This window comes from Salvelinus sp. IW2-2015, linkage group LG23, assembly GCF_002910315.2.
Source record: "Salvelinus sp. IW2-2015 linkage group LG23, ASM291031v2, whole genome shotgun sequence".
Lineage (NCBI taxonomy): Eukaryota > Metazoa > Chordata > Actinopteri > Salmoniformes > Salmonidae > Salvelinus > Salvelinus sp. IW2-2015.
Window position 1 is genome coordinate 44,569,999 of NC_036863.1, and position 13,590 is coordinate 44,583,588.

A 13,590-nucleotide genomic window follows, 5' to 3' on the forward strand; every position below is an offset into this window, starting at 1 on the left:
GCAACTAAATTGGCTTTTAGTTTAGGCCCCCGAAATGGATTAGTTCACCGAGATAGGAGCAAATATAAATATATAACTAAATAAAAATTATCTTGGTCGACCAACAGCCTAAAGACCAAACAAATTGACGTCAGCCCTAGTGCACAAGTAAAGAAATGTCAAACAGTACGCTTTTAGTTGATGTTATAGGCTATCAAGCAATTTAGCTAGGTAGCCTTACGTTAACTTCCTCACACTTGGCTGGTTCATTTTTTGCCATTACGCTAGCTAGTTAACATGAGCCTACATATTGAACTTCAAATTGTCTCAGGCCAGTGGCACAATATGAAATGTATGGTTTAAATCAGAAATCGCCTTCATAATCATTGGCCTGTACAGAGAAGTCAAGAACACAATGGCCAATTAGCAAGTTACTACTACAGCAGGACAACACAAGCAGACCAAAACTGACACGTTTTTCTGACCAATGACATTTTGCTTTAGATGTGATTTGATTGGTGTTGAAGCCAAATCCAAACTGGCCTCCCGTGAGGAGGTTTTGCTGTGCCAGGACAACCCACAGTTGAGCTCAGCTCAACACTGATTGGCAAATTAGCCAATCATTTTTTAACATGTTTAGGAAACACCTTGGTAAAGTGAACTGGCTCCTATTAGGCAAGTCAGAGTCAAGAAAAGATCTAGCCCTTGGTTTAGTCATTAAATCAAGGAAGGCCTTTAAGAAATAAATAAATATTTTGTCTTTCAAAGATGATTCGTAAAAATCCAAATAACTTCAGATTTATTGTAAAGGGTTAAAACCCTGTTTCCCCATGCTTGTTCAATGAGCCATAAACAATATATATAAACATGCACCTGTGGAACGGTCGTTAAAACACTAACAAGGTCACAGTTATGAAAATGTCAGTGTTCTGCCATGGCCAGCGAAGAGCCCGGATCTCAACCCATTGAGCACGTCTGGGACCTGTTGGATCGGAAGGTGAGGGCTAGGGCCATTCCCCCCAGAAATGTCCGGGAACTTGCACGTGCCTTGGTGGAAGAGTGGGATAACATCTCACAGCAAGAACTGGCAAATCTGGTGCAGTCCATGAGGAGGAGATGCACTGCAGTACTTAATGCAGATGGTGGCCACACCAGATACTGACTGTTACTTTCGATTTTGACCCCCCTTTGTTCAGGGACACATTATTCCATTTCTGTTAGTCACATGTCTGTGGAACTTGTTCAGTTTGTTTCTGTTGAGTCTTATATGCATACAAATATTTATACATAAACGCAGTTGACAGTGAGAGGAGTTTAGTAAAAACCCAAGATCATTCTGACTTCCTTTTATATAAAAAGGGCTCAAGAGGAATGATGTTCAGAAAAGATAACAGCCAAGAGGGGAACAAAAGCCCCAAAAATGTGATTAGGGGGGGTTCTTGCATTGGAAAGTAGCAACCTAGTTATTCATGAATATCAGTTTGACTTAGAATACTGACATAACTGCTAATGCAAACGAATGAATGCGAACAGAACAAAGCGGCGATACCAAGTAGGCTTAGTAAGCCAAATATCAGATCGATACAGGCTCGTTAACAGTAAACAGTGAGATGTAGGCATGCGTCAAACATGGATAATCATGGTGTTCGTGAGTTCAGCAACACGCTGTGATATGGCACATTGGAGCCTTAGYGGGCGATTTCAGTTTGCAAAAACTGGCGAGCGACAGCTCCGCTTCCACCAAATCGGGTGTTGCTTAGATCCAGCAGCGGTTTCACCTTCTATAAAGTCATGGTTCTCTGTGTCAAGGGCACACAGGGCCTCCACCAGTTGGCTATTGCCTTCTCTGTTCTTGGTGACATGTCAGAACGATGCCGTCTCCTCTGTCCTGCTGGCCTACTGTACTGTCTACCACGTATTGCTGGAGAGTTGTACTTGCATAACGTTGTCATTTGCTCGGAGCTGGTGGTGCATTAGTGCCGCTGKCACTGAACTGTTACCAAATGGTTTTCGAAGTTGCTGTCACACCAACTTCTCGATGCACTGCGGACCACTGACTTCAGTGTAAAGATCTGTTGCTGTTGCCTGGAGTAATTTGTTTGAAGGATCGCGACGACTGAGGATTATGTGCACAATGGTGGCTGTAAACTTTCACCGCCTTCAGCAACCCTGTAGCCTCCAGTCTTACTCTGTTTTTTACGAACACTTGCATTTAGTGCCCGAGGAACTCCAGTGCTGTCAATTTTTTACATTCACTGACACAGTATCAAGGTGTCCCCTTCTACTTTGGCTTTGTTTGKGTACTTTATCAAAGCCAATTTCTGATATCCATCGTGGCATTTTAGCTGGTTTGAGCTAGCTAAATAGGCTACGGCTAATAACACGTGTGCTGTATAGTTAACTCCTATGATCATTGGGATGCCAAACAGACTGACCATAGTTGGCTGTATAGCACAAATACATCTGGTACCAAGCTAACACAACAGTACTGTGTGTATTCAACGTCAAGTCTCTTATTTCAATTGTTTCCCCTTTTTTCCCCCTTTTTTTTCATATCAGCGCTGTAAACGCCTCGTTCTATCCCTGCAGAGTTTCCGTCTGCTTCTAAGATGGATACAGGAGACTACAGCTGTGAGGCTGTGAACGACGCCGGCCCTGCCAAACGCTGTCAGGCTGTCAGAATGGAAGTCCGTAAGTGCTCTTCGTTTTCTATGGATAGAGAATGCCAAGAGTGCAAAGCTGTCAAGGCAAAGGGTGGTTATTTTTGAAGAATCTCAAATACAAAATATATTTTAGATTTTGTTCAACACTTTTGGTTGCATGATTCCATTGTGTGTTATTCATAGTTGTGATGTCTTCACTATTAATCTACGATGTAGTAAAAATGAAGAAACCCTGGAAGGATTAGTTATTTTTTGATATACAGTACCAGTCAAAAGTTAAATCATGATACTATTCGAATACAGAAATTATTTCGACTCATCCTAATGTGAATCACTCTTATTTGGTTTTGATAGCAGCCTACTGGCCTAATACAAAAATGTGAAGGCGATATAGGAAAGTGTTTCCTTCATTCAAATGTAGGTCATACCATACACAGGTAAATCTAGATAATCCTGTTGCAGCAGATTCACATTATGTACACCTAAAATATTGTTATGCTGGTTTGGTTGGTGGATATGTTTCCTAACAACCCTGGAATCAAAGTTTTTACATCAGATGTTACCCCACTCTCCACCAGGCACGTGTAAGTTCCGAACATTTCTGGGGGGAATGGCCCTCACCCTCCGATCCAACAGGTCCAGACCTGCTCAATGGGATTGAGATCCGGGTCTTCGCTGGCCATGGCAGAAACACCGACGTTCCTGTCTTGCAGGAAATCACGCACAGAACGAGCAGTATGGCTGGTGGCAGTTCATTGCTGGAGGGTCATGTCAGGATGAGCCTGCAGGAAGGGTACACATGAGGGAGGAGGATGTCTTGCCTGTAACGCACAGCGTTGAGATTGACGACAAGCTCAGTCCGATGATGCTGTGACACACCGCCCCAGACCATGAGGACCCTCCACCTCCAAATTGATCCYGCTCCAGAGTACAGGCCTCGGCGTAACGCTCATTCCTTTGACGATAAACACGAATCTGACCATCACCCCTGTTGAGACAAAACCGCGACTCGTCAGTGAAGAGCACTTTTTGCCAGTCATGTCTAGTCCAGCGACAGTGGGTTTGTGCCAATAGGCGACGTTGTTGCCGGTGATGTCTGGTGAGGACCTGCCATACATGCCTACAAGCTCTCAGTCCAGCCTCTCTCAGCCTATTGCGGACAGTCTGAGCACTGATGGAGGGATTGTGCATTCCTGGTGTAACTCRGGCAGTTGTTGCCATCCTCTACCTGTCCCGCGGGTATGATGTTCGGATGTACCGATCCTGTGCAGGATCCTGTGCAGGTGGTCTGCCACTGCGAGGACGATCAGCTGTCTGTCCTGACTCCCTGTTGCGTTGTTTTAGGTGTCTCACAGTATGGACATCGCAATTTTTTACCCTGGTCCTCATGCCTCCTTGCAGCATGCCTAATGCACATTCAAATACGCAGATGAGCAGGGACCCTGGGTGTCTTTTCTTTTGGGTTTTTTCAGAGTCAGTAGAAAGGCCTCTTTAGTGTCCTAAGTTTTCATCACTGTGACCTTAATTGCCTACTGTCTGTAAGCTGTTAGTGTTTTAACGACCGTTCCACAGGTGCATGTTCATTAATTGTTAATGGTTCATTGAACAAGGATGGGATACAGTGTTTAAACCCTTTACAATGAAGATCTGTGAAATGATTTGGGTTTTTACTAATTATCTTTGAAAGACAGGGTCCTGAGAAACAGACGYTTCTTTTTTTGCTGAGGTTATCTGCTAGTACAGTGTTTTAGCAATGTGCAGATGGTTGTAGTGTGGGAAGATGCATCAACAGATACATTTTGGTGGAATTTACTCTCCTTTTTTCCTTTTTCTCTCTGTCTAGGTGACATCAACACTGGAGGTATTGTTGCCGGGGTGATCGTGGCTCTCCTAGCCCTGGCCCTGCTGGGCTTTGGACTGTGGTACGCCCGCCGCAAAGGATACCTGCCTAGTGAGTTCACACCCCCCTAACCACTCCTGGTCATGTATTCATAAAGCATCTCAAAGTAGGAGTGCTGATCTAGGAACAGATTGGACTTTTAGATCATAATKAATAAGATTGCATGGGCAGAAGGGACCGAATCCTAGATCAGAACTCTTATTCAAAGACATTTTAATAAATATGGGCCCAGATCAGTGACTGAAACATTATGAACTGCAAGTTATAACCTTCAAATTCAAATCATCATACAAATGTCTCTACATTTAACTCACTTTATTTTATTTTATTTGCCCTCACAGAAAAGAGTGCAAGGTAAGTGGACTCTTTTAATAACTGATTACTTTGTCTGATCATGTTAATGCAGGACTTAGCAAATTGGTTTTCAGTGCCAGTGTCAAATTACATCCGTGTCCTCCTTTGGTTTCCTCAGCCCCTGTTGCTGAGGGCTTAGTTAGGATGCTTTTTAATTAAGGATTTTATGTAACATTTCATAAAAAGAGAACACCATGTAAATAATACAACAATATAGTACACTTTAAAGTGGCTGATGGCTGTGTAGATATCACTATAGGCTCACTTGGTGTGTTCCTCTTACAGCCAACCCAAACCCTCAGTGGTCTACCAGCCAACATCGGAGTATGGCGATGAAGAGGATGTAAGTTTCATCGGTCTTTAATGTCTTAACAAGTCTGGTGCTTTTTAGACATTAATTTCTAAGTATTTCTTCCATTTCTCTGGTATGTTTAACATTTTTAGCAAGCAGAAGATTATTCAAAAKATAACAGACAATATTGTGCTGAAAATAATTTGTATATGATTTGTTTTTTCTCTGTGCTCTCAAATTCAATTTCTGAGAATTAGATTATTACGATTGTAGTGTATTGTTTGGTTGTCAGGGAAATATAATATTTATCAGATGCTTTTATCCRAAGCGACTCAGTCATGCGTGCCTACATTTTTACGTGTGGGTAGTCCCGAGAATCGGCCCCAATATCCYGGCGTTGCAAGCGCCATGCGCTACCAACTGATCTGCAGAGGACCATCTCTAAAGACTTAATGGTTACTGTCCTTTGGTCTTGTATTCCAGTGAAAAGGTGCAGTCTTGTAATTGCAGTTTTCTGTCTGTTCCAGGGGGAATTCAAACAGAAGTCTTCTTTCGTGGTATAGCCAGGGTATGCAAGACATATCCAGGATATACTCAGGAGTCTACGGCAACGACAATGAATGCGGGTGCGTCCCAATAACATCTCCCTTTTCTCCTGAAGTGTGCTCTTGTTCACTGCTTCCCACAAATCTCAAAGCATTGGATTGGCAGTGGCATGGGCTTGTGGGAGTTTCCACATTTTTTTCCTTATACCAGCCATTTCCTTTCAAATCAGTGAAGCAAAGTGCACACTTTTGGAGGAAGGAGAGATAATTGGGTAAATGCTAATACCACTGGCCCTTTTACCTGCTCGGTGTGGATTGATTTTAATGTTATCTTTTTTAATTCCATCTGTTTATAAAAACWATTTCCACTTTAATATTTCTCTAACCGGCAGTCACCTACTGTATGTCTGCATTATTTTGTGGCGGCTGTGTGTATAGAACTTTTCTATTTTCCCCAAAAATATTTCAATAACGCTGGTCATTGATATTTTTCTAACCCCAATCGAACATGCATTTTATGCYCTGCGTCCCAAATTGCACCCTATTCCCTATATAGTGACTAGAAGGAAGGGGAAAGGGAATACCTACTCTGTTGCACAACTGAAGGCATTCAACCAAAATGTCTACTGCATTTAACCCAACCCCGCTGAATCGGAGAGGTGTGGCGGGCTGCCTTAATCGACATCCATGTCATCTGTGCCTGGGGAGTAGTTGTTGRGGGTTAACTGCCTTGCTCAAGGGCAGAAGGGGATTTGAACCAACGACCTTTTGGTTTCTTGCGCAACACTTAACTGCTAGGCTAGCCCAATATAGAGCTCTATGGGCCCTGGTCAAAAGAAGTGCACTATATGGGGATTAGTGTCATTTTGAGCTACAACCTACATTCTTCACAAGGGATTCACCTTGTGAAGTCTTGATTGTTCAACCTGACACAAGCTTTGGAAATTCCACAGCTCCCTCTGTCCCATGCCTGGCTGTATCCCAAATGGCACCCTATTCTGTATATACTGCACTACTTTTGACCAAGGCTCTAGGGCATTTATGTAGGGAATAGGGTGCAGTTTGATACGCATACCTTGTGTGCTGTGAATATCCATGCTGTTCAGTGAGTTGTAATGTGAAATGTTTTGTTTACGGTAGCTACAGATAGTTTTAAATTGTGTTTGATCAACTCACATCGAGCTTTATTCATACAGCACATTTCTGACATGGAATGCAACACAATGTGCTTTACAGGGGGGGGGGGGGAATAAAAACAATAAATAAACTGATATTTACTACACAACAGACATAAGAGCAGAAAAAAACTAAAGAATAACAAACTGAATGACTAAAAAGSACCCTAAGGAAATGCATATCTAAAAAGATGTATTAAGATCTCTTTAAATAATGTCCACAGTTTTGGCCCCCCTCAGGTTCTCTGGCAGGCTATTCAAGTCTGGGGGCATAGTAACTAAAGGCTGCCTTTCCATGCCTCTTGGTCCTAGGCTTTGGGATAGTTAAAAGGCCAATGCCAGAGGAACCTACTGGGTACATGCCTTACATGTATTGGGTGCACAATTGTGGATTGATTTTAAAAACTTAATCTTAACTTAAAGTAAATTCTAAAACTCACAGGGAGCCAGTGCAGGGACCATAAAACCAGTGTAATGTGGCTTCTCCGTCTGGTCTTGGTCAGGACCTGTGCTGCAGCATTCTGTATGTTTTGCAGTTGACCACTGGCTTTCTTTGGTAGACCAGACAGGAGAGCATTACAGTAGTCGAGCATGCTTGGAATAAAAGCATGGAAACGGACCCACCGCGGCCATGTTTCTCAGGTGGTAAAACGCTATTTTGGTCACATTCCTAATGTTTGTATTAGTCAAATTTGTATTGTTTGTTGCTGGYCCCAGATCGGTTTGTGCTGCCGTGTCAACTCTTTGTCACTCACTATTAAACACTTAAATATGTTTGGCATGACAATTCCATGAGAAGTTGTCAAGGGCAGTAACAGACTAGCAACCAGGCTTGTTGAGATGAACAGTCTCCTCCTTTGCAAGTTATCAAGTTTAGCATCCCAAAGATGGGATATTGTGCTCACAGCAACATCATACAAGGTACATGGGTGCAGTCGTACTTAAGATATTTATTTCGCAAAAATTAGTCAGGTTTTAATCTAGATCTTTTTATTGAGCATTTTACGACTTTGACAGATTMATGTATTTGTTGTTTTATAAGGTAACACCTGATTCTAATATTAAATCATATTTGAAGAACAGTCTCTGAAWGACCATTTTTGTAATAGTTGTGCTTTCCATATTTTTGACTTTGAGCTATTGTTATTATGTACAATGTATCCACAAGGTGCTAGCTAAGATCGTCCACGGTCCTTCAGCACCGTTGAGTATTAACTCACCTTTTCCATAATCAGTTCAGCCTAGATTGAGGGAGAGAATATTCTTAAGGTGCACTGTATAAAATGTTTTGTTTACAGTGTATAGCAGGCTTGGTGTAGGGCTAATTAGAACATGTTTTAATATGCCCTCTGACCTKTGCCAATTAGGTGTCCCCATGTAGCTTACTGCTTTCCAGACCCAAACATTTTAAAGATATACAATTTGTACAGTTACAGACCGATATCCTTAAATAGTTTTTGTAATTAGGAATGTATTACAAATTCCACAGATACCCTCTCTGCACCACATGCACATGGTTAAACTTCTATTCTGTTTGCGCAGTCACTGTATAATCACTGAATGGATACATTTGATCATASAGAAAGATGTTCCGTTGTAAGTGAATTCTGTCTCTTTAAGAAAAAGGGGCGGTGCTATTGAGAGCTGCAACCTTTTTGACAGGCTGGCCCAACGCTCACTCAAAATCCATTCATAAATAAGACATTTGAGGCATAGTTACATTAGATAAATAATTTCAGGACATAAATGTGTTCACGTTTTTAGCGAACAATTGCAAGAAACTCGCAGCAAAAATAGTTTACATCCTAGTCGGCGCATTCGACTCGGCGACGTTGTGAGAGCAAAAGTGACTTCCGACTAGTGACCCCCCTTCTGCAGCTATGGTTATGACTTTATCTGCGTTTCACCAGGAAGCTGCTTAGTTCATTCTGTGTTCAGAACATTTGTCTACAGAACCTCTTGTTCGCTTTATTCCAAGGGATTGTCGTTCATGTGTAGCCAAATCTAGTCTAATTCCGTTTAGCACAAATTATCCGCTGTTTTCAATGTCTGCCGCCGCCTCCATCTTTCCGGTTTTACTGAAAGTAAGTGAAACCGAGGACTGAAATACCAATGGAACGGTGAGTTATGATGGCAGCTAAAGAAGAGCTTTACACCAAAGTCACCCCGCGGAGGCAGCGCCAGAATCGATCGGGCACTGTAAAACATGGGTCAAGTCTGGACGTGCTGCTGTCGATGGGATTCCCCAAGACCAGGGCGTGAGTATCTGACCTAAAGCTAGAGTACTGCCGCTATTCATTAGACTACTTTCCCTAGCGAATGCAGTCTATTTTTAGACTAAGGCTGCGTTCACACAGGGAGGCCAATTCTGATATTTTTTCCACTTATTGGTATTGACCAATCAGATGTTTTCACATCAGATATTTTTTCAGAGCTGATCTGATTGGTCAAAAAATACCAATTAGTGAAAAAAWWTYAGAATCGGGCTGCGCAAACAAAGCTTTATTTTTAAGCCTGCTATTATAGTTTAAGTTGCAGAGCAATATTGTTCCATACCGGTGTTAAAAAAAACACTCCATTGTTGGTACTGGTAGAGGGTCAAATGCCATGTCCTATATATATTGTCATCATTTAGACTCCAACTTGACATTCAAGAAACCGGTGAAGGTGGTTAACACTGTCTAGTTTGGACTATCAAATTTAAGGTTTATAAGACCTTACCTTCCTTTGGAACCCACCAAACTGCATGCAATGATCTTTTCACATTAGTCATTTTTCTCACTTGCAGTAGCCACCATTCTAAAATCAATTGAATCACTCTACAAACACTTCATATTTTTGATAACAAACCAAACAGTTACCACCATTGTCAGAGTTGACTTACTGAGTGCAGATTGTCACTTTGACAGAATTACCATATACTGGAATAACTTTCTGACAGAATTACCATATACTGGAATACACTGCGTGGACTGGAGAAAATTTAAATCATGGCTCAAATTTAACCAAACCTATGACCGCTGATGACTTTATAACCTTTCCATGATTTTTTTTTAGTGTTGGATGTATTGTTTTTGAGTATTTGCATTATGGCTGTGTAATTGCCCTTGCCTGCCTAGGGCCCAACAAAATGTCGCTTAGGGCCCCCAAAAGGCTAGGGCTGGCTCTTACTGCATGTGGGTATGCAGACCAATGATGTGTATATAAACCCTGGATTGCTGATGCGATGTAATGGCCAAAGGGGGGCTATGAAGCCACTGATTGGACATATTGGCACTCCCTAGAAGGAGCAGTCCTCCATAGGAATGAATGGAATTTTACAGTACAAAATGTAACGTCTTTTTTTATTTATTTTGAAGTGGGGACCGTAACATTTATTACTTAAACATTTTCCTTGAAGTATATATTTTGTATATTGTTTCTATGTTGAAGTATGCATTTTAGGTGTCTAATATATTAAATGTAGACATCACAATGCATTTCTATAGCTTCCCAAATATTTGTTTTATAATCGTGGTTGAGTACCAAAATGGACGTGCGGTGGCTTCAAAACAGCACTCCCTGTGAGTCATTAAGTGTGTGTGTATATAAATTGTTTGGCCCCCACCCCTATCAAAATGGCCCATCCCTGCTCTATAGCCTAATGTTGTCACGATCAACCRTCCACCTTGGACAGGTCTTGAACTCCTTCAATAACATCTCAAGGGGGTGGGTTAAATGTGGAAGACACATTTCGGTTGAATGCATTCAGTTGCGCAACTGACTAGGTATTGCCTTCTTTCTTTTGCGCTCTCTTCAACCCCCCCCCCCTGGACCTGTTGCACCCTCTATGACCACTTGGATTATTATTTGACCCTGCTGGTCATCTATGAGCGTTGGATATCTTGAACGATTTTGCCTGAATGGCCATGTAGTCTTATCTCCATCGGGCACAGCCAGAAGATGACCGGCCACCCCTCAGAGCCTGGTCCTTCTCTAGGTTACTTCCTTTCTAGGGAGTTTTCTACATCTGCATTGAGGTTTTGGGCTGAGTTCTGTATGAGCACTTTGACATCTGCTGATGTAAAAAAGCCTTTTATAAATACATTGATCAACTGTAAAATTGTCCTAGTTGCTTTGGAATTACGTGTGTGTGTGTCTGGAGACACCCCTTCAAATTAGTGGTTTCGGCTTTTTGGGCCAAACCCTTTGCTGACGGGTATATACAATCAAGCACACAGACATGCAATCTCCATAGACATTTGGCAGTAGAATGACCTTACTGAAGAGCTCAGTGACTTTCAACATTGCACTGTCATAGGATGCCACCTTTCCAACAAGTCAGTTTGTCAAATTTCTGCYCTGCTAGAGCTGCCCCGGTTAACTGTTAGTGTTGTTATTGTCTAGGAGCAACAACGGCTCAGCTGCGAAGTGGTAGGCCACACAAGCTCACAGAACTGGACCGCAGAGTGCTGTAGTGCGTARAAATYGTCTGTCCTTGGTTACAACACTCACTACTAGTTCCAAACTGCCTCTGGAAGCAATATCAGCACAAGAACTGTTCGTCGGGAGCTTCATGAAAGGGGTTTCCATGTCCGAGCAGCCGCACACAAGCCTAAGATCGCGATGCATGTGTCAGCTGGAGTGGTGTAAAGCTTGCGGCCATTGGACTTTGGAGCAGTGGAAACGCGTTCTCTGGAGTGAGGAATCACTCTTCCCCATCTGGCAGGCCGACGGACAAATCTGGATTTTGCGGATGCCAGTAGAATGCTACCTGCCCCAATGCATAGTGCCAACTGTAAAGTTTGGTGGAGAAATAATGGCCTGTTTTTTTTTGTTTTTTTCTTGGTTCCGGCTGGGCCCCTTAGTTCCAGTGAAGGGAAATTGTAACGCTACAGCATACAATGACATTCTAGACGATTCTGTGCTTCCAACTTTGTGGCAACAGTTTGTGGAAGGCCTTTTCCTGTTTCAGCATGGCAATGCCCCCGTGCACAAGGCGAGGTCCATACAGAAATGGTTTGTTGAGATCGGTGTGGAAGAACTTGACTGGCCTGCACGGAACCCTGATCTCAACCTCTTCTAACACCTTTGGGATGAATGGGAACGCCGACTKCGAGCCAGGCATAACTGGCCAACATCAGTGATCAACCTCACAAATGCTCTTGTGGCTGAATGGAAGCAGCAATGTTCCACCATCTAATGGAAAGCCTTCCCAGAAGATTGGAGGCTGTTATGGAGTTGGTCCCCCCTTTGCTGCTATTTTAATGCCCATGATGCACTACATGACCTAAAGTATGTGAACACAAACAGGAGTTCACATATTTGGTCATGTATTGCGTCTTGGGAAATGAAATTGTCTTCCTGGCCAAATGTTAGTTTGTTTTTAATACCGTCCCAGGCAGTCAAGACAGGACAGGAGGGTACTGCTAAAGCAATACTTCTCAGGATTTACCAAAAACTCTTCTTAACCTGAACAGGATTGTTGTTGTAACCCCCCCACCCCCCCCCTACGGGACGGTTAAGCTAACGTAGGCTAATGTGATTAGCATGAGGTTGTAAGTAATATGAAAATACTTCTCAGGATTTACCAAAACCACTCTTAAAGAAAATCTGTTGTCTTAAAAGTAATGCACCGTCATGTCACACCTCTAAGTAGCAACAGGTGTTTAAAAAAATATATATATATATACTTTTTTACTGGTCGGGTGTTCAACATTTCCTATACCAAACAGCATTGTGTAACATATTAATCTGAACTGTTTCACAATTGCATACTAATGGCCTGAACACTGTTTCACATGCTAGTATACTTAGAATACTAGCCTGAACACTGTTTCACATGCTNGCCTGAACACTGTTTCACATGCTAGTATACTTAGAATACTAGCCTGAACACTGTTTCACATGCTTGAATACTTCCAATACTCCGAGCCTAAACACTGTTTTACATGCTAGTGTACTAAACTCTAGTACTCCTCACCAGATGTGAGCTTCACAGATGGTTTAGGTATCCAACTTTGTAAGCAGAGGAAGGAGGAGAGAAAATGGGGAAAGAAAAGCAAATTGTTATAGATTATGGTTTTTCAACCAAACATTTGAGATCTGGAAATGAGTGTTGATTGGTTTGTATTTAAACAGTTTAATATTGAAAGTTGACCAGGGGTTTAACCCTCACTTCAGTGTATCCTTCTGTTTGTTAGCATGGCTAATTGCTTAGTGAGTCTCTTTACCGTCAATCCCTGTAGTGATTGAAGGTTTCCTGGTACAGAGAAGCACTAATACTTACAACAGAAGGGTTATGATTCACTCTACAAACACACAAGCCTCACCGACTACTGTAGCTATGAGGATAAGACAAAATGTTTGTCCCGGGGGAAACTATCTTTGGCATAGCCTTTCGAGGACAAGAGCTTCAGTGTGTGTGTGGAGAACATGAATCATACMACCCTACTGTTGTATGAAGGGAATTCATGCTGAATAATTTGTCATTGAGCAGCGATAATCAGAGATGTGATCTAGCTGGACAGTCAGCCACTGTCACAGCACTGGACACTTGCACGCACAGTCACCCACTGTCACATGCAGTACTGTAGGAGGAAGGGGCAGTGATCCTGAGTGTGGTGGTCAGATCTAACCTGTGTGCCAGTCTTTCTGCTGTCTTGCAAGAGGGGATCTGGAAGTGTGTGTGTGTGTGTGTGTT

The 13,590-nt window shown here is 42.4% G+C and overlaps 2 protein-coding genes across 2 annotated transcripts in view; both read left to right on the forward strand.

Moving 5' to 3' along the window:
- f11r.1 (F11 receptor, tandem duplicate 1) overlaps window positions 1–7,993 on the forward strand; it is a 40,781-nt gene extending 32,788 nt beyond the window's left edge. Inside the window, exons 6-10 of the mRNA XM_023968230.2 lie at window positions 2,568–2,670; window positions 4,486–4,593; window positions 4,884–4,896; window positions 5,182–5,239; window positions 5,716–7,993. Coding sequence (XP_023823998.1) covers window positions 2,568–2,670; window positions 4,486–4,593; window positions 4,884–4,896; window positions 5,182–5,239; window positions 5,716–5,751 — 318 coding nt within the window. The 3' untranslated portion in view covers window positions 5,752–7,993. The remainder of the gene's footprint in view (window positions 1–2,567; window positions 2,671–4,485; window positions 4,594–4,883; window positions 4,897–5,181; window positions 5,240–5,715) is intronic.
- Window positions 7,994–8,465: 472 nt separating this feature from the next.
- ubash3ba (ubiquitin associated and SH3 domain containing Ba) overlaps window positions 8,466–13,590 on the forward strand; it is a 58,347-nt gene continuing 53,222 nt past the window's right edge. The window contains exon 1 of the mRNA XM_023968339.2: window positions 8,466–9,166. Coding sequence (XP_023824107.1) covers window positions 9,036–9,166 — 131 coding nt within the window. The 5' untranslated portion in view covers window positions 8,466–9,035. The remainder of the gene's footprint in view (window positions 9,167–13,590) is intronic.